This window comes from Hypanus sabinus, unplaced genomic scaffold, assembly GCF_030144855.1.
Source record: "Hypanus sabinus isolate sHypSab1 unplaced genomic scaffold, sHypSab1.hap1 scaffold_1354, whole genome shotgun sequence".
Taxonomy (NCBI): domain Eukaryota; kingdom Metazoa; phylum Chordata; class Chondrichthyes; order Myliobatiformes; family Dasyatidae; genus Hypanus; species Hypanus sabinus.
This window is the reverse complement of record NW_026779425.1, coordinates 74,190-98,395: the sequence shown is the minus strand read 5'-3', so window position 1 is coordinate 98,395 and position 24,206 is coordinate 74,190. Positions and strand designations below refer to the sequence as shown.

The following is a 24,206-nucleotide window of genomic DNA, read 5'->3' as shown; positions in this document are numbered from 1 at the left end:
ATCTCCTGTTGTAGGGATCTCCTGTTGTGGGGATCTCCTGTTGTCGGGATCTCCTGCTTGTGGTGGGATCTCTTGTTGTGGGGATCTCCTGTAGTGGGGATCTCCTGTTGTAGGGATCTCCTGCTTGTGGGGATCTCCTGTTGTAGGGATCTCCTGTTGTAGGGATCTCCTGTTGTAGGGATCTCCTGTTGTGGGGATCTCCTGTTGTAGGGATCTCATGTTGTAGGGATCTCCTGCTTGTGGGGATCTCCTGTTGTAGGGATCTCCTGTTGTAGGGATCTCCTGTTGTAGGGATCTCCTGTTGTGGTGGGATCTCCTGTTGTGGGGATCTCCTGTTGTAGGGATCTCCTGCTTGTGGTGGGATCTCCTGTTGTGGGGATCTCCTGTTGTAGGGATCTCCTGCTTGTGGTGGGATCTCCTGTTGTGGGGATCTCCTGTTGTAGGGATCTCCTGCTTGTGGTGGGATCTCCTGTTGTGGGGATCTCCTGTTGTAGGGATCTCCTGCTTGTGGTGGGATCTCCTGTTGTGGGGATCTCCTGTTGTAGGGATCTCCTGCTTGTGGTGAGATCTCCTGTTTGTGGTGGGATCTCCTGTTGTGGGAATTTCTTGTTGTGGGGATCTCCTGCTTGTGGTGAGATCTCCTGCTTGTGGTGAGATCTCCTCCTTGTGGTGGGATCTCCTGCTTGTGGTGGGATCTCCTGTTGTAGGGATCTCCTGTTGTAGGGATCTCCTGCTTGTGGTGGGATCTCCTGTTGTAGGGATCTCCTCCTTGTGGTGGGGACAGCAGAGCTTTGCTTCCAGATGAGCTCAATGCCTTCTCTGCTCTTTGATCATTAGAACCGGGAGGACCCATCGCGCATCCCCATGTCTCTGAAGAGGACGTGCGGGCTGCCCTGAAGAGAGCGAATGCAAGGAAAGAATCCGGTCCGGATGGAGTACCGGGCCGAGTCCTGACGGCCTGAACCGACCAACAGGCTGGTGTGCTCATGGATATCGTCAGCCTCTCAGTCCGGCAGTGTGTGGTACCCACCTGCTTCGATCGTACCGGTAATAGACAATAGACAATAGGTGCAGAAGTAGACCATTCGGCCCCTCGAGTCTGCACCGCCATTCTGAGATCATGGCTGATCATTCACTATCAATACCCAGTCCCTGCCTTGTCCCCATATCCCTTGATTCCCCTATCCATCAGATATCTATCCAGCTCCTTCTTGAAAGCATCCAGAGAATTGGCCTCCACCGTCTTCTGAGGCAGTGCATTCCACACCTCCACAACTCTCTGGGAGAAGAAGCTCTTCCTCAACTCTGTTTTAAATAACTGACCTCTTATTCTCAATCCATGCCCTCTGGTACTGGACTCTCCCAACATCTGGAACATATTTCCTGCCTCAATCCTATCAAATCCTTTAATTATCTTAAACGTTTCAATCAGATCCCCTCTCAATCTCCTCAATTCCAGCGTGTACAAGCCCAATCTCTCCAATCTCTCTGCGTAAGACAGCCCTGCCATCCCAGGAATCAACCTAGTGAATCTACGCTGCACTTCCTCAATTGCCAGAATGTCCTTCCTTAAACCTGGAGACCAAAACTGTACACAATATTCCAGGTGTGGTCTCACCAGGGCCCTGTACAAATGCAAAAGGACATCCTTGCTCTTGTATTCAATTCCCCTTGTAACAAAGGCCAACATTCCATTTGCCCTCTTCACTGCCTGTTGCACTTGCTCATTCACCTTCATTGACTGGTGAACTAGGACTCCTAGGTCTCTTTGCATTTCTCCCTTACCTAACTCTACACCGTTCAGACAATACTCTGCCCTCTTGTTCCTGCTTCCAAAGTGGATAACTTCACATTTATTCACATTGAATGACATCTGCCAAGTATCTGCCCACTCACCCAGCCTATCCAAGTCTCCCTGTATTCTCCTAACGTCCTCTTCGCATGTCACACTGCCACCCAGTTTAGTATCGTCAGCAAACTTGCTGATATAGTTTTCAATGCCCTCATCTAAATCGTTGACATAAATTGTAAAGAGCTGTGGTCCCAATACAGAGCCCTGTGGTACCCCACTAGTCACCTCCAGCCAGTCCGAGAAACACCCATTCACTGCTACCCTTTGCTTTCTATCTGCCAACCAGTTTTCTATCCATGTTGAAACCCTGCCCCCAATGCCATGAGCTCTGATTTTACTCACCAATCTCCTATGTGGCACCTTATCGAATGCCTTCTGAAAATCTAGGTATACAACATCCACTGGCTTACCCTCGTCTAATATCCTTGTTACACCCTCAAAAAACTCCAACAGATTAGTCAAGCATGATTTGCCCTTGGTAAATCCATGCTGGCTCGGCCTAATCCTATTTCTGCCATCTAGATGTGCCACTATTTCGTCCTTAATAATGGACTCAAGCATCTTCCCCACGACTGACGTTAGGCTAACAGGGCGATAGTTCTCCGTTTTCTCCTTCCCTCCCTTCTTGAAAAGTGGGATAACATTAGCCACTCTCCAATCTTCAGGAACTGATCCTGAATCTAAGGAACATTGGAAAATGATTACCAATGCATCCGCAATTTCCTGAGCCACCTCTTTTAGAACCCTCGGATGCAGACCATCTGGACCCGGGGATTTATTAGCCTTCAGTCCTATCAGTCTATTCATCACAGTTTCTTTCCCAATGTCAATCTGTTTCAATTCCTCTGATATCTTATGACCCTGGCCCATCCATACATCTGGGAGATTGCTTGTGTCCTCCCTGGTGAAGACAGATCTAAAGTACGCATTAAATTCTGTTGCCATTTCCCTGTTTCCCATAACAATTTCTCCCAATTCATTCTTCAAGGGGCCAACATTGTTCTTAACTATCTTCTTTCTCTTCACATAGCTAAAAAAGCTTTTGCTATCCCCTTTTATATTCCTGGCTAGACTGAGCTCATACCTGATTTTTTCTCTCCTTATCGCTTTTTTAGTTAAGATCTGCTGTTCCTTAAAACTTTCCCAATCATCTGTATTCCCACTCATCTTAGCCCTGTCATACTTCTTTTTCTTTAATGCCATACAATCTCTGACTTCCTTTGTCAACCACTGTGGCCCCTTCCCCCTCTTTGAATCCTTCCTTCTCATTGGAATGAACTGCATTTGCATCTTTTGTATTATGCCCAAGAATATCTGCCACTGCTGATCCACTGTCTTTCCTGCCAGGGCATCCGCCCATTTAACTTTGGCCAGCTCTTCCCTCATGGCTCCGTAGTCTCCTTTATTTAATTGCAACACTGACACCTCTGATCTGCCCTTATCCCTCTCAAATTGTAGATAAAAACTTATCATGTTATGATCACTACTTCCTAATGTCTCCTTTACTTCAAGATCACTTATCAATTCCTGTTCATTACACATCACCAAGTCCAAAATAGCCTCGTTCCTGGTTGGCTCAAGCACAAGCTGTTCCAAAAATACATCCCTTAGACACTCCACAAACTCCCTATCCTGGGGTCCAGCACCTACCTGATTCTCCCAGTCCACCTGCATGTTGAAATCTCCCATAACGACTGCATTACCTTTAGCACATGCCAATGTTAACTCCCTAATCAACTTGAACCCAATATCCACGCTACTGTTTGGGGGCCTGTACACAACATCCATTAGGGTCTTTTTACCCTTACTGTTCCTCAGCTCAATCCACACAGACTCTACTTCCCCTGTTCCCAAGTCACCTCTTGCTAAGGACTGAATCTCATTCCTCACCAACAGGGCCACCCCACCCCCTCTTCCCATATTTCTGTCTCTACGATAGCACGTTAACCCTGGTACACTCAATTCCCAGGCCTGATCCCCTTGCAGCCATGTCTCCGTTATCCCAACAATATCGTAGTTCCCCATTTTCATCTGAGCTTCAAGCTCATCTGTCTTATTTCTGACACTACGCACATTCAAGTATAGAATTCTTAGCCCATTCCTCCTCTCTTTGCTTAAAACACTGTCTACTGTACCTAACCCAGCTCCTTGAACTTCCATCGGGCTAATTGCACCCTGAATTTTGATGACCTTCTCAAGATCACCCAAACCTTCTACACATTTAACCCCATGCTCCTTCTGACCAACCCTCTGGATCTGGACCCCTGCACCCTGCACATCTAGTTTAAACCCCCCCGAGCAGCACTGGCAAATATTCCTGCAAGAATGTTAGTACCCCTCCGGTTCAGATGTAGACCATCCCTTCGAAACAGATCCCAATGTCCCTGGAACAAAGACCAATTATCCAAAAACCTGAACCCTTCCTTCCTGCACCATGCTCTCAGCCTCGTATTAATGTGCATAATCATTCTATTCTTCGCCTCACTCGCACGTGGCACAGGTAGCAATCCCGAGATTGTCACCCTGGAGGTCCTGCCTTTCAGCTTCACTCCTAACTCCCTGAACTCTCTAAGCAGGACCCCCTCACTCACCTTACCTACATCGTTGGTCCCTACATGGACCACTACATCTGGGTTCATGCCCTCGTTCTCAAGAATAGCCTGCAGGAAGACTGTGGTATTATCCGATCAGTGTTTCCGATGCAATCAAGAAACTGGTGTTTTTTTACATTCTACTTGGTCTTGTTGTAAAATTCAACCTTTCTGGACAAATTTAAGAATTTTACTGGAACAAATTATTGGAACACAACTTCCACATAACCCAATATTATTTTTATTAGGCGATATTGAAGGGATAAAACCAAAACCCAAATTGAATAAATATCAGAAAGAATTCATAAAAATTGCATTGGCAGTAGCCAAAAAGGCTATTGCAGTTACTTGAAAATCGGATTTATACTTAAGTATAGATCATTGGAAGAACGAAATTTCCAGCTGTATTCCACTTGAAAAAATTACTTATAATTTAAGAGATAAATATGAAACATTTCTGAAGATTTGGCGCCCTTATTTACAAAAGACAGGATTAAATATATAGGTGCTCTGAAGATAAAATTTTTGGTTATTTGGGGAAAGAAGTAAATATATATACTGAAGCTATTACGAACTCCATGGAGCATGTGGGGATCTTCCGAAATCTAGGCACCCTTTCTTTCTTTTTCTTTCTTTCTATAGGGATATCTTGGGGGGAGGGGTTAAGGGGAAGGGGGAAGGGTTGATAATATTTTTTTTTTCTGTAATCATTTGAAAACACAATAAAAATTTTTTTTTTTAAAAAAAAAGAAGACTGTGATAGCTGATCCATATGGCACTCGCCCAACGATGAGGAGAGGCTGGTGTTGAAGTGTATCAGCTCCTGTCTGAGTGGTGACTCTCCAACTCGCCTGCCGAGGCAACGTTTCCGCAGAAGGTGCCACTTCGCTGCTCCTCACAACATCTGGAGAGAAAAGATGCAAACGTCAGGATGCACCATCGATAACTCTCGGAGACGGGAGGCAAACGATAGGCTTTTATTAGCTGCAAGAGACCACGATTAGCGGCAAGCGACCACCACACAACATCCTGGAGACTGAGGGAGGAGCAGTGCCTCCAATCGCCTTTATACCGGGGTCTGTGGGAGGAGCCACAGGAGCAGTCAGCAGGGGGGGCTTGTCCAGACAGGTATATGTAGTTCACCACAGTCAGGATGCTCCTTATTGACTACAGCTCGGCTTTTAACACCATCGTCCCCTCAAGACTCATCAGTAAACACAAGACCGGGGCCTCAACACCCCCTTGTGTAACTGGACCCTGGATTTCCTCAGTTGTAGACCCCAGTCAGTTCCGATTGGCAAAAACATCTGGCCCACAGGCGCACAACCGGGAGGTGACCTTCGCCCCCCCCTCTCCTCCCTCTCCACCACAGCGCAGCTCCAACACCAGTTACAGTTTACATCTGGTCCACAGGCGCACAACCGGGAGGTGACCTTCGCCCCCCCTCTCCTCCCTCTCCACCACAGTGCAGCTCCAACACCAGTTACAGTTTACATCTGGCCCACAGGCGCACAACCGGGAGGTGACCTTCGCCCCCCCTCTCCTCCCTCTCCACCACAGCGCAGCTCCAACACCAGTTACAGTTTACATCTGGTCCACAGGCGCACAACCGGGAGGTGACCTTCGCCCCCCCTCTCCTCCCTCTCCACCACAGTGCAGCTCCAACACCATTTACAGTTTACATCTGGTCCACAGGCGCACAACCGGGAGGTGACCTTCGCCCCCCCTCTCCTCCCTCTCCACCACAGTGCAGCTCCAACACCAGTTACAGTTTACATCTGGTCCACAGGCGCACAACCGGGAGGTGACCTTTGCCCCCCCCTCTCCTCCCTCTCCACCACAGTGCAGCTCCAACACCAGTTACAGTTTACATCTGGTCCACAGGCGCACAACCGGGAGGTGACCTTTGCCCCCCCCTCTCCTCCCTCTCCACCACAGCGCAGCTCCAACACCAGTTACAGTTTACATCTGGTCCACAGGCGCACAACCGGGAGGTGACCTTTGCCCCCCCCCTCTCCTCCCTCTCCACCACAGCGCAGCTCCAACACCATTTACAGTTTACATCTGGTCCACAGGCGCACAACCGGGAGGTGACCTTCGCCCCCCCTCTCCTCCCTCTCCACCACAGCGCAGCTCCAACACCATTTACAGTTTACATCTGGTCCACAGGCGCACAACCGGGAGGTGACCTTCGCCCCCCCTCTCCTCCCTCTCCACCACAGTGCAGCTCCAACACCATTTACAGTTTACATCTGGTCCACAGGCGCACAACCGGGAGGTGACCTTCGCCCCCCCTCTCCTCCCTCTCCACCACAGTGCAGCTCCAACACCATTTACAGTTTACATCTGGTCCACAGGCGCACAACCGGGAGGTGACCTTCGCCCCCCCTCTCCTCCCTCTCCACCACAGTGCAGCTCCAACACCATTTACAGTTTACATCTGGTCCACAGGCGCACAACCGGGAGGTGACCTTTGCCCCCCCCCTCCTCCCTCTCCACCACAGCGCAGCTCCAACACCAGTTACAGTTTACATCTGGTCCACAGGCGCACAACCGGGAGGTGACCTTCGCCCCCCCTCTCCTCCCTCTCCACCACAGTGCAGCTCCAACACCAGTTACAGTTTACATCTGGTCCACAGGCGCACAACCGGGAGGTGACCTTCGCCCCCCCTCTCCTCCCTCTCCACCACAGCGCAGCTCCAACACCATTTCCACTTTGCTGATGACACCAGTGTTGTGGGCTGTATCAAAGGGGTGATGAATCTGCGTACAGGGGAGAAATCGGAAACATGGCTGAGTGGTGCAATGACGACAACCTCTCCCTCAATGATGGTTGACACCAGGAGAAGGAAACCAGAGGTCCACGAGCCAGTAATCATCGGATACCTGTCCTAGACCCATCATATCAATATTATAAAACACGACAGCACCTCCACTTGCGCAGGTTCAGCATGTCATTGAAAACCTTGACAGGCTTCGACAGAGCTGTGGTGGACAGTGTGCTGACCGGCTGCAATACAGCCTGGTACGGGAACACCGATGCCTTTTGAGTGGAAAATCCGACAAAATGTAGTGCATTCGGCCCTGTACGTCACGGGTAAGACCCTCCCCACCACTGAACACATCGACAGGAAATGTTGTCGTAGCAAAGAAGCATCTATCGTCAAAGATCCTCACCACACAGGCCATGCTCTCTTCTCACTGCTGCCATCGGGAAGGAGGTACAGGAGCCTCAGGTCCCACACCACCAGGTTCAGGAACAGTTATAACACCTCAACCATCAGGCTCCTGAACCAGTGAGGATAACCTCAACTCTGAACTGATTCCATCAGGAAGGAGGTACAGGAGCCTCAGGTCCCACACCACCAGGTTCAGGAACAGTTATTACCCCTCAACCATCAGGCTCCTGCACCAGTGAGGATAACCTCAATTCTGAACTGATTCCATCGGGAAGGAGGTACAGGAGCCTCAGGTCCCACACCACCAGGTTCAGGAACAGTTATTACCCCTCAACCATCAGGCTCCTGAACCAGTGAGGATAACCTCAACTCTGAACTGATTCCATCGGGAAGGAGGTACAGGAGCCTCAGGTCCCACACCACCAGGTTCAGGAACAGTTATTACCCTCAACCATCAGGCTCCTGAACCAGTGAGGATAACCTCAACTCTGAACTGATTCCATCGGGAAGGAGGTACAGGAGCCTCAGTTCCCACACCACCAGGTTCAGGAACAGTTATTACCCCTCAACCATCAGGCTCCTGAACCAGAGGGGATAACCTCAACTCTGAACTGATTCCATCGGGAAGGAGGTACAGGAGCCTCAGTTCCCACACCACCAGGTTCAAGAACAGTTATTAGCCCTCAACCATCAGGCTCCTGAACCAGTGAGGATAACCTCAACTCTGAACTGATTCCATCGGGAAGGAGGTACAGGGGCCTCAGTTCCCACACCACCAGGTTCAAGAACAGTTATTAGCCCTCAACCATCAGGCTCCTGAACCAGTGAGGATAACCTCAACTCTGAACTGATTCCATCGGGAAGGAGGTACAGGAGCCTCAGGTCCCACACCACCAGGTTCAGGAACAGTTATTACCCCTCAACCATCAGGCTCCTGAACCAGTGAGGATAACCTCAACTCTGAACTGATTCCATCGGGAAGGAGGTACAGGAGCCTCAGGACCCACACCACCAGGTTCAAGAACAGTTATTAGCCCTCAACCATAAGGCTCCTGAACCAGTGAGGAGAACCTCAACTCTGAACTGATTCCATCGGGAAGGAGGTACAGGAGCCTCAGGTCCCACACCACCAGGTTCAGGAACAGTTATTACCCCTCAACCATCAGGCTCCTGAACCAGCGAGGATAACCTCAACTCTGAACTGATTCCATCGGGAAGGAGGTACAGGAGCCTCAGGTCCCACATCACCAGGTTCAGGAACAGTTATTACCCCTCAACCATCAGGCTCCTGAACAAGTGAGGATAACTTCAACTCTGAACTGATTCCATCGGGAAGGGGGTACAGGAGCCTCGGGTCCCACACCAGCAGGCCTGTTGTTGTGCTGTAATGCTCTATCCTGGACCTGGAATATCGAAGGAGCTCCAAGAAGGTACGGCAGAGGCTGTACTTCATTAGGATTTTGGGGTGATTTGGTATTGCACAGGATTGGAATGAACTGCAGTAGAGGGGGCCATGTCTGGACATACCTAGATGGGAATGAGAGGCAGAGTTGAAGTGGGTGGCAACTGGGAGGTCCTGTCTGTTGTGATGGTCCCCCAGTCTGCGTTGGGTCTGGAGGCCGCACCGGAAACGTTGGCTACTCTTTTCTCACGGATGCTGCCTGGCCTGCTGAGTTCTTCCAGCGTTGTGTACATATTCTTTGATCCACAGCATCTGCAGTTGTGTTCTGATGGAGTGACAGCACCCTGCAGGACCCTGCCTGACCGGCACCTCCACGGGTGGCGCTGTGGCTCGACTCCAGCCCGATTCAACCCAGCCTGCCAGCACCCTGCAGGACCCTGCCTGACCGGCACCTCCACGGGTGGCGCTGTGGCTCGACTCCAGCCCGATTCAACCCAGCCTGCCAGCACCCTGCAGGACCCTGCCTGAGCGGCACCTCCACGGGTGGCGCTGTGGCTCGACTCCAGCCCGATACGACCCATCCTGCTGCCTGCCGCATTCTCGTCGGTAACCGGACGACGGGAATCGCCAATCGGAGGGCGCTGGCTTTGATTGACGGGGGGATTGAACAATCGGCAGGGTCCTGCTGGCGGAGCGAGCCAATGAGGGTGCCGCGGAGGCGGGAGAGCGGCCCGGCGGCCCGGCGGCGGCGGAGGAGGAGACCGGCGGGATGGGGCTGCTGAGCATCCTGAAGAAGATGAAGGAGAAGGAACGCGAGGTGCGGCTGTTGATGCTGTATCCCGGCGGGAGCAGTGCGGGGTCGGAGGCTGGGCAGCGCCGGGTCGCGGGGGTGGGAGGTCAAGGATGGTCGCGGGGGTGGGAGGTCAAGGATGGTCACGGGGGTGGGAGGTCAAGGATGGTCACGGGGGTGGGAGGTCAAGGATGGTCATGGGGGATCAGTGTTGGTCACGGGGGTGGTGAGTGGTCAGTGTTTGGTCATGGGGGTGGATGGTCAGAGGTCATGGGGTGAGTGGTCAGTGTTCTGTCGTGGGGGTGAGGGTGGTTAGTGTTGGGTTACAGAGGGTGGGTGGGTCAGGTATGGTGTCATGGGGTGGGGAAGGGGTCAGTGTTGGGCCACAGAGGGTGGGTGGGTCAGGTATGGTGTCATGGGGTGGGGAAGGGGTCAGTGTTGGGCCACAGAGGGTGGGTGGGTCAGGTATGGTGTCATGGGGTGGGGAAGGGGTCAGTGTTGGGTTACAGAGGGTGGGTGGGTCAGGTATGGTGTCATGGGGTGGGGAAGGGGTCAGTGTTGGGCCACAGAGGGTGGGTGGGTCAGGTATGGTGTCATGGGGTGGGGAAGGGGTCAGTGTTGGGCCACAGAGGGTGGGGTGGGTCAGGTATGGTGTCATGGGGTGGGGAAGGGGTCAGTGTTGGGCCACAGAGGGTGGGTGGGTCAGGTATGGTGTCATGGGGTGGGGAAGGGGTCAGTGTTGGGTTACAGAGGGTGGGTGGGTCAGGTATGGTGTCATGGGGTGGGGAAGGGGTCAGTGTTGGGCCACAGAGGGTGGGTGGGTCAGGTATGGTGACATGGGGTGGGGAAGGGGTCAGTGTTGGGCCACAGAGGGTGGGTGGGTCAGGTATGGTGTCATGGGGTGGGGAAGGGGTCAGTGTTGGGCCACAGAGGGTGGGTGGGTCAGGTATGGTGTCATGGGGTGGGGAAGGGGTCAGTGTTGGGCCACAGAGGGTGGGGTGGGTCAGGTATGGTGTCATGGGGTGGGGAAGGGGCAGTGTTCAGTCGTGGGGGTGTGGGTGGTCTATGTTGGGCCACAGAGGGTGGGGGGGCCAATAGTGGGTCATGGGGAAGCGTTAAGGAGTGGTGTCAGGGTGAAAGGGTTGGGTGAGGGGAAGAGGATGAGTGGAAGGGGGGAGGACAGGAATGGAGATCAGAGAGAGGGCAGAAAGGAGTAGGAGTGAGGGGGGTGGAGGGTTTCGGATGAGTGTGGGAGATCTGATGAACAAGAGGTTCCCAACCAAGAACTGGAGCCAGGCAGTGAAGAGCATTGTCGGTGCTGCAAGAGCCTGTGTGTGTGAAGGCAGGTCAATCGATCACGTCGACGTATTACGAACAATGCCAGTGCATTTTCAAACAACAACACACACAAAATGCTGGTGGAACACAGCAGGCCAGGCAGCATCTATAGGGAGAAGCACTGTCGACGTTTCAGGCCGAGACCTTTCGTCAGGACAGACAACACACACAAAATGCTGGTGGAACACAGCAGGCCAGGCAGCATCTATAGGGAGAAGCACTGTCGACATTTCGGGCTGAGACCCTTCGTCAGGACTAACCGAAAGAAAAGATAGTAAGAGATTTGAAAGTAGTGGGGGGAGGGGGAAATGCAAAATGATAGGAGAAGACCAGAGGGGGTGGGATGAAGCTAAGAGCTGGAAAAGTGATTGGTGAAAGTGATACAGAGCTGGAGAAGGGAAAGGATCATGGGACAGGAGGCCTTGGGAGAAAGAAAGGGGGGGGGGGGGAAGCACCAGAGGGAGATGGAGGACAGGCAAACAACTAAATATGTCAGGGATGGGGTAAGAAGGGGAAGAGGGGCATTAACAGAAGTTAGAGAAGTCAATGTTCATGCCATTAGGTTGGAGGCTACCCAGCCAGTATATAAGGTGGTGTTCCTCCAACCTGAGTTTGGATTCATTTTGACAGTAGAGGAGGCCATGGACAGACATATCAGAATGGGAATGGGACATGGAATTAAAATGTGTGGTCACTGGGAGATCCTGCTTTTTCTGGCATACCGAGCATAGATGTTCAGCGAAACAGTCTCCCAGTCTGCGTCGGGTCTCACCAAGATATAAAAGGCCACATCGGGAGCACCGGATACAGTATACCACACCAGCTGACTCACAGGTGAAGTGTCGCCTCACCTGGAAGGACTGTCTGGGGTCCTGAATGGTGATGAGGGAGGAAGTGTAAGGGCAGGTGTAGCACTTGTTCTGTTTACAAGGATAAGTGCCAGGAGGGAGATTGGTGGGAAGGGATGGGGGGGACGAGTGGACAAGGGAGTCGTGTAGGGAGTGATCCCTGCGAAAAGCAGATGGGGGGGGGAGGGAAAGATGTGCTTGGTAGTGGGATCCCGTTGGAGGTGGCGGAAGTTACGGAGAATTATACGTTGGACCTGGAGGCTGGTGGGGTGGTAGGTGAGGACAAGGGGAACCCTATCCCGAGTGGGGTGGATGGGGTGAGGGCAGATGTGCGGGAAATGGGAGAGATGTGTTTGACAGCAGAGTTGATGATGGACGAAGGGAAGCCCCTTTGTTTAAAAAAGGAAGACATTTCCTTCATCCTGGAATGAAAAGCCTCATCCTGAGAGCAGATGCGGCGGAGACGGAGGAATTGTGAGAAGGGGATAGCATTTTTGCAAGAGACAGGGTGGGAAAAGGGTGCATTTTCAAAGTGTGTTGCAGGCAGAGGGTATCAGTGAAGGGTAGGGTGTGCTGGGGACCAAAGGGGCAAACTGTATTTCAGGGAGTAAAAGGATGTTTTAGTCAGAGAATTCGGGGATGGGCGGTGAAATTCTATAACACATTAGCATTAAAGAAAATCAAGTATAACATACTGTGATGGGTCTGAAGGAGGATAAACTGCACGGCCTGATGGGGACTTGCTGCGACCCAGACCGAAATATTTAAACTTGATGAAGGGTCTTGTCCTGAAGTGTTGACTGTTTGTTCATTTCTGTGGATGCTGCCTGGCCTGCTGAGTTCCTCCAGCACCTTGTGAGTGTTGTCGGGGTAGAAATTGTATCTACACTTGGGAAGGTCAGGTTTAATGAAGGGCAGCGATGGTTTGGGGGGGGGGGGGTGTGATCCTGTTTGAGCAGGCTGATTTTAATCTTTGTGAAGAGGGAAGGATTGATGTGGGTGAGAACGGTGTTTCAGGCGGCAGGTGGTCTGTGAAAGTGGTGTAGCACAGGAGCTGGTACTCCTCGTTTTAGGCACTGACAACTGGCGTGTACGTAGGATTCAGATTCAGTTTATTGTCATTTAGAAACCACAAATGCAATGCAGTTAAAAGATGAGACAACGTTCCTCCAGAATGATATCACAAAAGCGTATGACAAAACAGACTACACCAGAAAATCCACATAACGTTTGGCAATCCCCAATCCAGAGTCCGGAGAGGCTGCTGCGTATTAATATCGCGCTACCGTTTAGCACGTTCCCCGGAAAGGAGCTCCAAATCCACCAGACAAAAACAAGACCAAAAACTAAAGCTACAAGACCTGCACAAAACCACAAAGTTACAACAGTGCAAACAATAGCATAATTGATAAAAAACAGACTATGGGCACAGTAAAAATAGTCCAAAGATGTTAAAGGACTGTAAGTTCAAAAGAAACCACCACACAGTTTCCACAAGTCCCCAGGGTCCCGACAGACTTGCCATCCCACGCCAGCGGCAGAAGGGAGAACAACCGCTATGGACTCCCACAGCGCCGCCCGGCTCAGCCTCACAGACGCAGCACCCAACGAAAGCTACGTCGAAACCAGCCTCGCAGACGCAGCACACACCGAAAGTGACCTGATCGCAGCAGACGTGAATCAGAGCATCCAGAATCAGGCTTATCTCTGACATGTTGTGAAGCTCGCTCTTTTGGGCAGTAATTGTTTGCAGTACAGAATATACTACTGTAGATTACAAGTATAAAATTAATTTGTTCAGAAGAGAGCAGAACGGTGAGGTAGTGTTCATGGGTTCAATGTCCATTCAGAAATCTGGCAGTAACAGAGAGAAGCAGTTTCTCAATCATTGACTGTGTGTCTTCAGACTCCTGTACCTCCTCCCTGATGGCAGAGGGGAAGAAGCTGTTCCTGAATCGTTGAGTGTGTGTCCTCAGGCTCCTGTATCTCCTCCCTGATGGCAGAGGGGGAGAAGCTGTTCCTGAATCGTTGAGTGTGTGTCTTCAGGCTCCTGTACCTCCTCCCTGATGGCGGAGGGGAAGAAGTTGTTCCTGAATCACTGAGTGTGTGTCTTCAGGCTCCTGTACCTCCTCCCTGATGGCAGAGGGGAAGAAGCTGTTCCTGAATCGTTGAGTGTGTGTCTTCAGGCTCCTGTACCTCCTCCCCGATGGCAGAGGAGGAGAAGCTGTTCCTGAATCATTGAGTGTGTGTCTTCAGGCTCCTGTACCTCCTCCCTGATGGCAGAGGGGAAGAAGCTGTTCCTGAATCGTTGTGTGTGTGTCTTCAGGCTCCTGTACCTCCTCCCTGATGGCAGAGGGGAAGAAGCTGTTCCTGAATCGTTGTGTGTGTGTCTTCAGGCTCCTGTACCTCCTCCTTGATGGTAGCAATAAGAAGAGGGCATGTCCTGGGTGGTGGGGGTCCTTAATAATGGATGCTGCCTTTTTGAGAATTGCCTTTTGGGAGGAGATGGCAGTGGGGAAGAAGCTGCCATTGAACTCCTATCCCTTCTCCCTGGGGGATAGGGGCCCTTCCTGACAGATGCCACCCGCCTTTTGAAGGTGTCCTTGAAGCTGGGGAGGCTCGTGCCCATGATGGAGCTGCCTGCATTTGTAACCCTCTAGCTTTCCTCTCTCCTGTGCACCAGAGCCCCATTCTGGGCAGCGATTCAGCCAGGATGTGCTGGCTTGAGGGAGTATCTGTGTACGAGTGGGAATCCTGGCAGCACAGGTAGTTACGGTGATGTTACCTGCTTCACTGGGGGGGGGGGGGGGTGGAATACAAGACAAGAGCAGAGAGGTCAAATTTCGGTTTCAGAGTCTGTTCTCCACACAATGGAAGGAGGTGACTCCGCTGGTGAAGGTGCAGAGGAGATTCACCTCGTGTTACCTGGGGTAGAGTGTCTCAGTCATCGGGAGACAATGCGTCGGCTCCGTTCATTTAGAGTTGAGGAGGCCGAGGGGAGCAGAACTTGAGAGACTTCCCCCTCTGAGGAGAGCTGCAATTGAAGCGGAGAGGGCGGAGGGTAGAGCGAACCTGAGGAGGGATGTTTTCACCCAGACGGTGTCAGAATCGGGAACTGGGGGGAGGTTCCCTCCCCTCACAACATTGCAGAAATGTCCAGATAAGCACGTGAATCCGCACAGTGTAAAACGTGAAGACCAGAGGCTCCCAGCCACGGACCCCTGCCGGCAACCGAGGGGTCCGTGGACTGCAGATTGGGAGCCCCTAGTCTACGGTCGGTGCTGGTTGTCAGGTAATTGATGTGTTGGGAGAAGGATGAGGCTGTTCACCCTCTCAATAGAACTCGGTGGCGTGGCATCTCTCAGTCCCCACCCTACGACAGCGCTGAGTCATGATGTCTATCAGTCCCCGGCCTACAGTACTGTGCAAGGATCTTAGGCACGTTTATATATCGATAGGGTGCCTAAGACTTTTGCACAGTACTGTAGTAATTTTATGTACTGCTGTCACACACACAAAAACAAATTCCCTGCCACGTGTGAGTGATGGTAAACCTGATTCTGATCTGGGTCTCTATTGTGGACTGAGAGTGGGAAGGGGGCAGGGAGAGGGGAATCATGGTTGGGAAAAGGGGAAGGGAGGGAGCGGGAAGCACCAGAGAGACATTCTTTAATGATCAATAAACCAATTGTTTGGAATCAAATGACCTTGCCTGGTGTCTCAGGGCTGGGTGTGTCTGTACCCACCCCTGACACTCCTTCTCTGCCCCCGTCCCACACCCCTCCACCCTCACCATTCCCAACATCGTTTGCTCCCACCAGATTTACAAACTCACTGTCTGCTCCACGTTGACAAGTACAGTACTGTGCAAAAGTTACAGGAGCCCTACCGATTCTATATGTGCCTAAAACGTTTGCACAGGACTGTAAGTTCCAATTATAATTTATAGTTTATTATTATGTATTGAAGTGTACTGCTGACTGGTGATTTTGCAGCAGACACTGGTGGTATTAAAGCTGATTGTGATTCCGAGATGACACGAAAGTGGGTGATGTTGACAGTCGGGATTGTCATTGACTGGGCAGGTGGGCTGAGAAATGGCCAATGGTGTTTCATTCAGAAAAGCACAATTTGGTATTGAATGAAGGTGGTCAAAACCTTGCTTTCCCCTTCTGTAAGGTACAGCTTCCATGGTACTGCTGTAAAACAGGGAGACCTTGGGTACAAGTGTGCTCTTCCCTGAACGAGGAGTCACAGGGAGACAGGGTCCTGAAGGAGACTTCTGGAATGCTGGCCATCATCAGTCACCGCACTGGATATAGAAGTTGGTGTTTAAGTAGCGATTGTACAAGGAGTCGGTGAGACCACACTTGGAACACTGTGTTAAGTTTTGATCTGAGTGCAGAAGGGATTTGCAAGGGCTTGAGGGTCAGAATCGCACAGAGAGAGGTGAGACAGGTTTGCAGAGCAGGAGACTGAGGGGCAATCTCCAGAGGTAGAGAAAATCAGGAGGGGCACAGGTAGGGTGCGAGGTTGTTTACCCAGGGTGGGGTTGTGGGGTTAAGGTGAAAGGTTTAATCAGAACCTGAGGGATAACTATTCTGCACAGTGGGGAGGAGATCAGGAACGTGCTGTCGGAGGAAGGGGTTTTATACGGGTACGAGGAAGATCGGAGTTTCGAGGGTACTGGCCAAGGGCTGGAACGTGCTGTCGGAGGAAGGGGTTTTATATGGGTACGAGGAAGATTGGAGTTTCGAGGGTATTGGCCAAGGGCTGGAACGTGCTGTCGGAGGAAGGGGTTTTATATGGGTACGAGGAAGATCGGAGTTTCGAGGGTATTGGCCAATTGGCCAAGGGCTGGAACGTGCTGTCGGAGAAAGGGGTTTTATACGGGTACGAGGAAGATCGGAGTTTCGAGGGTATTGGCCAAGGGCTGGAACGTGCTGTCGGAGGAAGGGGTTTTATACGGGTACGAGGAAGGTCGGAGTTTAGAGGGTATTGGCCAATTGGCCAAGGGCTGGAACGTGCTGTCGGAGAAAGGGGTTTTATACGGGTACGAGGAAGATCGGAGTTTCGAGGGTATTGGCCAAGGGCTGGAACGTGCTGTCGGAGGAAGGGGTTTTATACGGGTACGAGGAAGATCGGAGATTAGTTTATACGGGTACGAGGAAGATCGGAGTTTAGTTTATACGGGTACGAGGAAGATCGGAGTTTAGTTTATACGGGTACGAGGAAGATCGGAGTTTAGTTTATACGGGTACGAGGAGGATCGGAGTTTAGTTTATACGGGTACGAGGAAGATCGGAGTTTAGTTTATACGGGTACGAGGAAGATCGGAGTTTAGTTTATACGGGTACGAGGAAGATCGGAGTTTAGTTTATACGGGTACGAGGAAGATCGGAGTTTAGTTTATACGGGTACGAGGAAGATCGGAGTTTAGTTTATATGGGTACGTGGATGGCTGGAATTTAGAGGGTCTGAGCCGTGAGCTGGGTATCGGGATTAGCTGGAATATACATGGTCGAGTTTAGTCTGAAGGGGCTTTCCCATGTACAACCTGATAACGTACCCAGGAGAAGATCTGCAAGCATTAGGGTACAAAGGGCCTCTGAGCCAATAGTCAGGACCAGGCGGGATCATCGAACAACCTGGTGTCGTGTGCCACCCTCCAGCGTTCGTCCTTGCCACCACCTGGCATCTTCTCCCTTTCTTTCCGGTCCTGGTGAGACAACTCGGCCCAAAACATTGACTGTTCATTGCATTTCCAAAGGTGCTGCCTGAGCCACTGAGCTCCTGCAGCATTTTGTGTGTGTTGCTGTACAACAGGGGCTGTCCTTGAGCCTGGTGGGACGTGCTTTTAAACTTTTGTATCTCCTGCCCGACGGGAGAAGGGAGAGGAGAGAATGTGGGGGATGAGTGGGGTCTTGGAGTTTGTTGTCTGATGCAGTGAGAAGTGTAGATGGGGTCCATAGAGGGAAGGCTGGTTTCTGCGGTAAGCTTGCACTCTGACGTGCTGGCATAAAGGCTGTGAGTCCCCATTTGGTGCTGGGCTACATCCCCTATGACCATTCGAACAACCCTCGGCCATGATCTGAGACACTCTCCCTATACACGATTCCGTCACTGTGTAATCAACTTCAGGATTGTTTAAATCTTCCGCTAATTCCAAGCGTGGTTCGTCTACGCTCCTGGTTCCTTAACTCGTTTCCAGCGGCCTGGACAATGCCGGGAAAACGTCCATCCTGAAAAAGTTCAACGGAGAGGATATCGACACCATCTCCCCGACGCTGGGCTTCAACATCAAAACTCTGGAGCACAGAGAGTAAGTGGGCACACGGTGACCTCACGACCCCGCGTCTGTCTTTGCTAGTATCAGAAATGGAGGATTTCATGGCACGAGGGTTCCTGCCTCCCACCACATGAGAGGGAGAGAACCCAGGCCTCACTCCAGCCCAGCTCAAACTTCCGCTGGTGATTGTAAGGGGCTTTGTTTCCCATCAGTGTCCATGGTGAAGGCAAAGCAGTGTACAACTGACAACCACGTCATTATCTATTTAGAAGAACAGAAGATTAACAAATCCACGGGCCCAATTGTACCCGAGTGACCCATTCACCCACTGACCGGTACGTCCTGTCCTTCCCCACCGGGTCAGTTATACCCGTGACCCATTCACCCACTGACCGGTACGTCCTGTCCTTCCCCACCGGGTCGGTTATACCCGTGACCCATTCCCCCACTGACCGGTACGTCCTGTCCTTCCCCACCGGGTCGGTTATACCCGTGACCCATTCTCCCACTGACCGGTACGTCCTGTCCTTCCCCACCGGGTCGGTTATACCCGTGACCCATTCCCCCACTGACCGGTACGTCCTGTCCTTCCCCACCGGGTCAGTTATACCCGTGACCCATTCACCCACTGACCGGTACGTCCTGTCCTTCCCCACCGGGTCAGTTATACCCGTGACCCATTCCCCCACTGACCGGTACGTCCTGTCCTTCCCCACCGGGTCAGACACAAAGTCTGTTGACAGGACTGATGCTGGTTGGAAGGTCAGAAGGCCTGGTGGGCAGAGATCAGGTCGGTCCGCATTGTGGAGACAATATCGAGGCCCTGTGAGTCCTGAGGGCGGCAGGTCCCAAGGCCCGTGCAGATCCGGAGGCACGAGATTGATCGGCCATTCCGCATGTCGGGCCTCCAGTGATACCCGAGGCTAGAGGTCAGGTTAGCAGGCCCGCAGGCGACCGCTCAGGGTGGGGTGGGTAGGAAGGGGTTGATTTGCTGCTCCGTGTGTCTCGTAGTCTGTGCTGAACATCGAGGGTGACATTTCACTGTATTGTGACCCTACCCAGCTTCAAGCTGAACATCTGGGACGTGGGAGGCCAGAAGTCCCTGCGATCCTACTGGAGGAACTACTTTGAGAGCACGGACGGCCTGATCTGGGTGGTGGACAGTGCCGATCGCCTCCGGCTCGACGACTGCAAGAGAGAGCTGTCCGTGTTGCTCCGGGAGGAGGTAAGTGCCAGACGGAGGGAGCCCAGGGGCTTTGTCCCGTCCCCGGTGCGAGAGGAGGGTCAGTCCACGATTCTGATGCACCTCCGCTCCTCTCCTCTCCTCTTTACTCAGCATGTAAACAGAGGGCAGGCGGGCCGGAATGGTGTGAGGGGTCGATACCCGTGTCTGACCATGTCTGCTTGCATTTATGGATGGGGTTGCTGTCACAATTGCCTGATTTGATGTTTGCATTAACAGCCAGGTCTACCTAACAGAAACATAGAAATCTATAGCACATCACAGACCCTTCGGCCCACAATGTTGTGCTGACCGTGTAACCTACTCGAGAGACGGCCTAGAATTCCCCTACCGCAGAGCCCTCTGTTTTACTGAGCTCCGTGTACCTATCTAAGAATCTCTTAAAAGACCCTATCGTATCCACCTCCACCACTGTCGCTGGCAGCCCATTCCACACACTCAACTCTCTCTGTGTGAAAAACTTACCCCTGACATCTCCTCTGTACCTACTTCCAAGCATCTTAAAACTGTGCCCTCTCGTGTTAGCCATTTCAGCCCTGGGAAAAAGCCTCCCATCCACCCGATCAATGCCTCTCATCATCTTATACACCTCTATCAGGTCACCTCTCATCCTCCGTCGCTCCGAGGAGAAAAGGCCAAGTTCACTCAACCTATTCTCATAAGGCATGCTCTCTGATCCAGGCAACATCCTTGTAAATCTCCTCTGCACCCTTTCTATGGCTTCCACATCCTTCCTGTAGTGAGGTGACCAGAACTGAGTACAGTACTCCAAGTGGGGTCTGACCAGGGTCCTATGTAGCTGCAACATTACCTCTCGGCTCCTAAACTCAATCCCACGATTGATGAAGGCCAATACACCGTACGCCTTCTTAACCACTGAGTCAACCTGCACAGTTGCTTTGACCGTCCTATGGACTCGGACCCCAAGACCCCTCTGATCCTTCACACTGTCAAGAGTCTTGCCATTAATGCTCTGGTGTTCCCCTTGGAGTAGAGAGGAGGGTGTCGCGTTGTGGAGGAGTACTCAGTAAACTCGCTCTGCTCTTTTCCCCCATCCAGCGACTGGCTGGCGCGACACTCCTGGTGTTTGCCAACAAACAGGATCTGCCTGGAGCCCTCTCGTCAGATGCCATCAAGGAAGTAAGTAGCTGTCCTGCACCGTGTCCTGTGAGATGCTGACTGTGGGGCAGGTGAGAGACGGGCTGTTTCAATCTTTTCTCTTTCCTGTCCCAGTGTGGACTGAGATGAAAACAGTGCTTGGTCTGTGGAAGGGAGAGACACTGGTCTTCGATGAGAAGTGCTGAGGAATTCCAGTACAGAAACAGGCCCTTTGTGTCCCTGCTGGCCATTTTGCCCACCTACACCATCCCTCTCAGACATCTATTTATATATCGCTGCAAACATAGTGATTGTACCTGACCCCGCCTACTCTGACAACAGCTTCCAGATATCACCCACTCGACTGTCGACTGAATATTGGTTTATTCATAGAATAGTACAGCGCATCACAGACCCTTTGGCCCACAATGTTGTCTTGACCCTTTAACTTACGCTGAGGTCAATCTAACCCTGCCCTTGCCCGTAGACCTCCAGTTTTCTATCATCCGTGTGCCTATCTAAGAGTCTGTTAAATGCCTCTGCTGGCCCCCGGCATCGCATTCCACGCCCCCACTGCTCTGTGTATAAAAAAAAACACGTTCCCCTATACTTCCCTCTCATCACCTTCAAATTCTGCTGCCTGGTGTTACCATTTCCACCCTGGGAAAATGCTTCTGTCTACCCACTCTGCCTCTGATTTACAGCTCCCAGCGACGCCACAACCCCGGTCAGCCCTAACCCAATCACGGACAATTTACAATGATCAGTTCATCTACCCGGTACGCCTTGGGACTGCCGGGGAAAGCTGTGGGGGGGGGGGGGGGAAGAGGCTCCTTACAGAATGGCACCAGAATCGAGCGCTGAACACCCTGAGCTGTAGTGGCATTGCGCCAACCACTACGCCACCTCTTGCACACCTCTCTCGCTCCTTCAGTCCAAACAGAAAAGCGTTAGCTTGCTGAACCTCCCCTCATAAGACGTGATCTATAATTCAAGCAGCATCATGGTAAGTCTCCTCTGCACCCTCTCCAAAGCTTCCACAGATTTCCTATAATGAGCTGACCTGAACTGAACACAATACTCCAAGTGTGAGCTTTAATCACGAATTACCTCGTGATTCTTGAACTCAGTCCTTAGCCACCCTTTCAGCTTGTGTGGCAACGTTGAGCGATCTGGCCACCATTTTGTGCCTGACTTGCTAAATTCCCTTAGCACTTTGTGTATTAAACTAACCTAGTCCCTCAGGTTTGTATAAACACTGCTCGACTGTAATGATTGTATCTCATTCCAGCACTACCTGGTTTGGATTCCCAGCATCTGCATGTGGTGTCAAGTTGTCGAATAGACTGACAATTGCTCAGCTTGCCTGCCTGCTGCCAGGGCCATTTCAAGTGGTGGGAGAGTTTATTTGTGCAATGAAGGTCTTCTCTGACATTCTGCAGATGCTGGAAATCCACAGTAACACAAAATGCTGGAGGCACTGTATTGAAGGGTCTCAGCCCAAAGCGTCACCTCTTTATTCGTCTCCATAGATGCTGCCTTACCTGCAGCATTCTGTGTGTGTTACTCTGAAACTGGTCATAGTGCTGCTATACTGACGTGGAGATATAACTCTACCAAAGGAGGTGTGAGGGGCTCCTTCCCTCCGCTGGCCTGCAGGTCACCCTCGGGCAAGGTGTAGCTCCTGCTTAGCCCCCGATCAGGGCGAGGTGAAGCCGTGGGAGCAGGTGGCGGACGGTCGTACGAGCAGCCGGTGCAGATCACAAGTCCTGGTTATGTGACCACTGACCCCAGGCAGACAATCTCTGAAGAGTATTGATAATGGCTGGGGTCACCCCTCTTGTAAAGACACGGCCCAGAAGAAGACAATGGCAAAACACTTGTGAGCAAAAATTTGCCCAGAACAATCACGGTCATGGAAAGACCATGATCACCCACGTCATAATGACACGGCAAAGAACAATGATGACAGAGGGTGATTAAGATTCTGCCGGTTGGTTCAAGAACCGGACGGTTGAAGGAAAGTAGCCAGTCCTGAACCTGGTGGTGAAGGACTTCTGGCTTTTGTGCAGTACCTTCTGCCCTATTGAAACTGTGAGAAGGTGCACTGGCCCAGACGGTGGAGATGTTTGATGAAGGGACGGTGAGGGATTTCCTCGTGCCCGATGGGAGTGAGGAGGTTGTCGAGCCCGGACTGTGGGGATGTTTGATGAAGGGACGGTGAGGGATTTCCTCGTACCCGATGGGAGTGAGGAGGGTGTCGGGCCCGGACTGTGGGGATGTTTGATGAAGGGACGGTGAGGGATTTCCTCGTTCCCGATGGGAGTGAGGAGGTTGTCTGGCCCGGACTGTGGGGATGTTTGATGAAGGGACGGTGAGGGATTTCCTCGTGCCCGATGGGAGTGAGGAGGTTGTCGGGCCCGGACTGTGGGGATGTTTGATGAAGGGACGGTGAGGGATTTCCTCGTACCCGATGGGAGTGAGGAGGGTGTCGGGCCCGGACTGTGGGGATGTTTGATGAAGGGACGGTGAGGGATTTCCTCGTTCCCGATGGGAGTGAGGAGGTTGTCTGGCCCGGACTGTGGGGATGTTTGATGAAGGGACGGTGAGGGATTTCCTCGTGCCCGATGGGAGTGAGGAGGTTGTCGGGCCCGGACTGTGGGGATGTTTGATGAAGGGACGGTGAGGGATTTCCTCGTGCCCGATGGGAGTGAGGAGGTTGTCGGGCCCAGATGGTGGGGATGTTTGATGAAGGGACGGTGAGGGATTTCCTCGTGCCAGATGGGAGTGAGAAGGTGCACTGGCCCAGATGGTGGGGACGTTTGATGAAGGGACGGTGAGGGATTTCCTCGTGCCCGATGGGAGTGAGGAGGTTGTCGGGCCCAGATGGTGGGGATGTTTGATGAAGGGACGGTGAGGGATTTCCTCGTGCCCGATGGGTGTCAGAAGGTGCACTGGCCCAGATGGTGGGGATGTTTGATGAAGGGACGGTGAGGGATTTCCTCGTGCCCGATGGGAGTGAGGAGGTTGTCGGGCCCGGACTGTGGGGATGTTTGATGAAGGGATGGTGAGGGGTTTCCTCGTGCCCGATGGGAGTGAGAAGGTTGTCGGGCCCGGACTGTGGGGATGTTTGATGAAGGGATGGTGAGGGGTTTCCTCGTGCCTGATGGGAGATGTGAGAAGGTCACCTGGCCTGGATGGTGAGATCTTTTCACGGATCTGGGCTGGCACCAATAACAGGAATCAATAGGGAAGGTTCTCTCTTTGGAGAGTGCTCAGGGCTCAGTGAGCAGTGCGGGAGATTTTGGAATAGATTCGTGAGGTGAAGTGGACCAGGCTGGTGTGGCAAGAGATGAACTGAACTGAACGACAGTGCACAATAAGGATAAGAGAGGAAAAATAAGATGAGAGCTAAGTGAGGGTTGGTATAGAGTCACAGAGCAATGCTGCACAGAAACAGGCCCTTTGGCCCATCTAGTCCATGCTGAACCATTAATTGCCTCATCCCATCAACCTGCACCTGGTCCATAGCCCTCCATCCACATACTTACAAGAACTCTCAAGTGTTGAAGTTGA

The 24,206-nt window shown here is 52.0% G+C and overlaps 1 protein-coding gene across 1 annotated transcript in view; it reads left to right on the top strand.

Annotated features, from left to right (window-relative positions):
- Nucleotides 1-9,717: 9,717 nt before the first annotated feature.
- The window catches only part of arl2 (ADP-ribosylation factor-like 2), an 84,809-nt gene continuing 70,320 nt past the window's right edge, over nucleotides 9,718-24,206 (top strand). Inside the window, exons 1-4 of the mRNA XM_059959232.1 lie at nucleotides 9,718-9,858; nucleotides 18,212-18,322; nucleotides 19,352-19,514; nucleotides 20,592-20,672. Coding sequence (XP_059815215.1) covers nucleotides 9,794-9,858; nucleotides 18,212-18,322; nucleotides 19,352-19,514; nucleotides 20,592-20,672 — 420 coding nt within the window. The 5' untranslated portion in view covers nucleotides 9,718-9,793. The remainder of the gene's footprint in view (nucleotides 9,859-18,211; nucleotides 18,323-19,351; nucleotides 19,515-20,591; nucleotides 20,673-24,206) is intronic.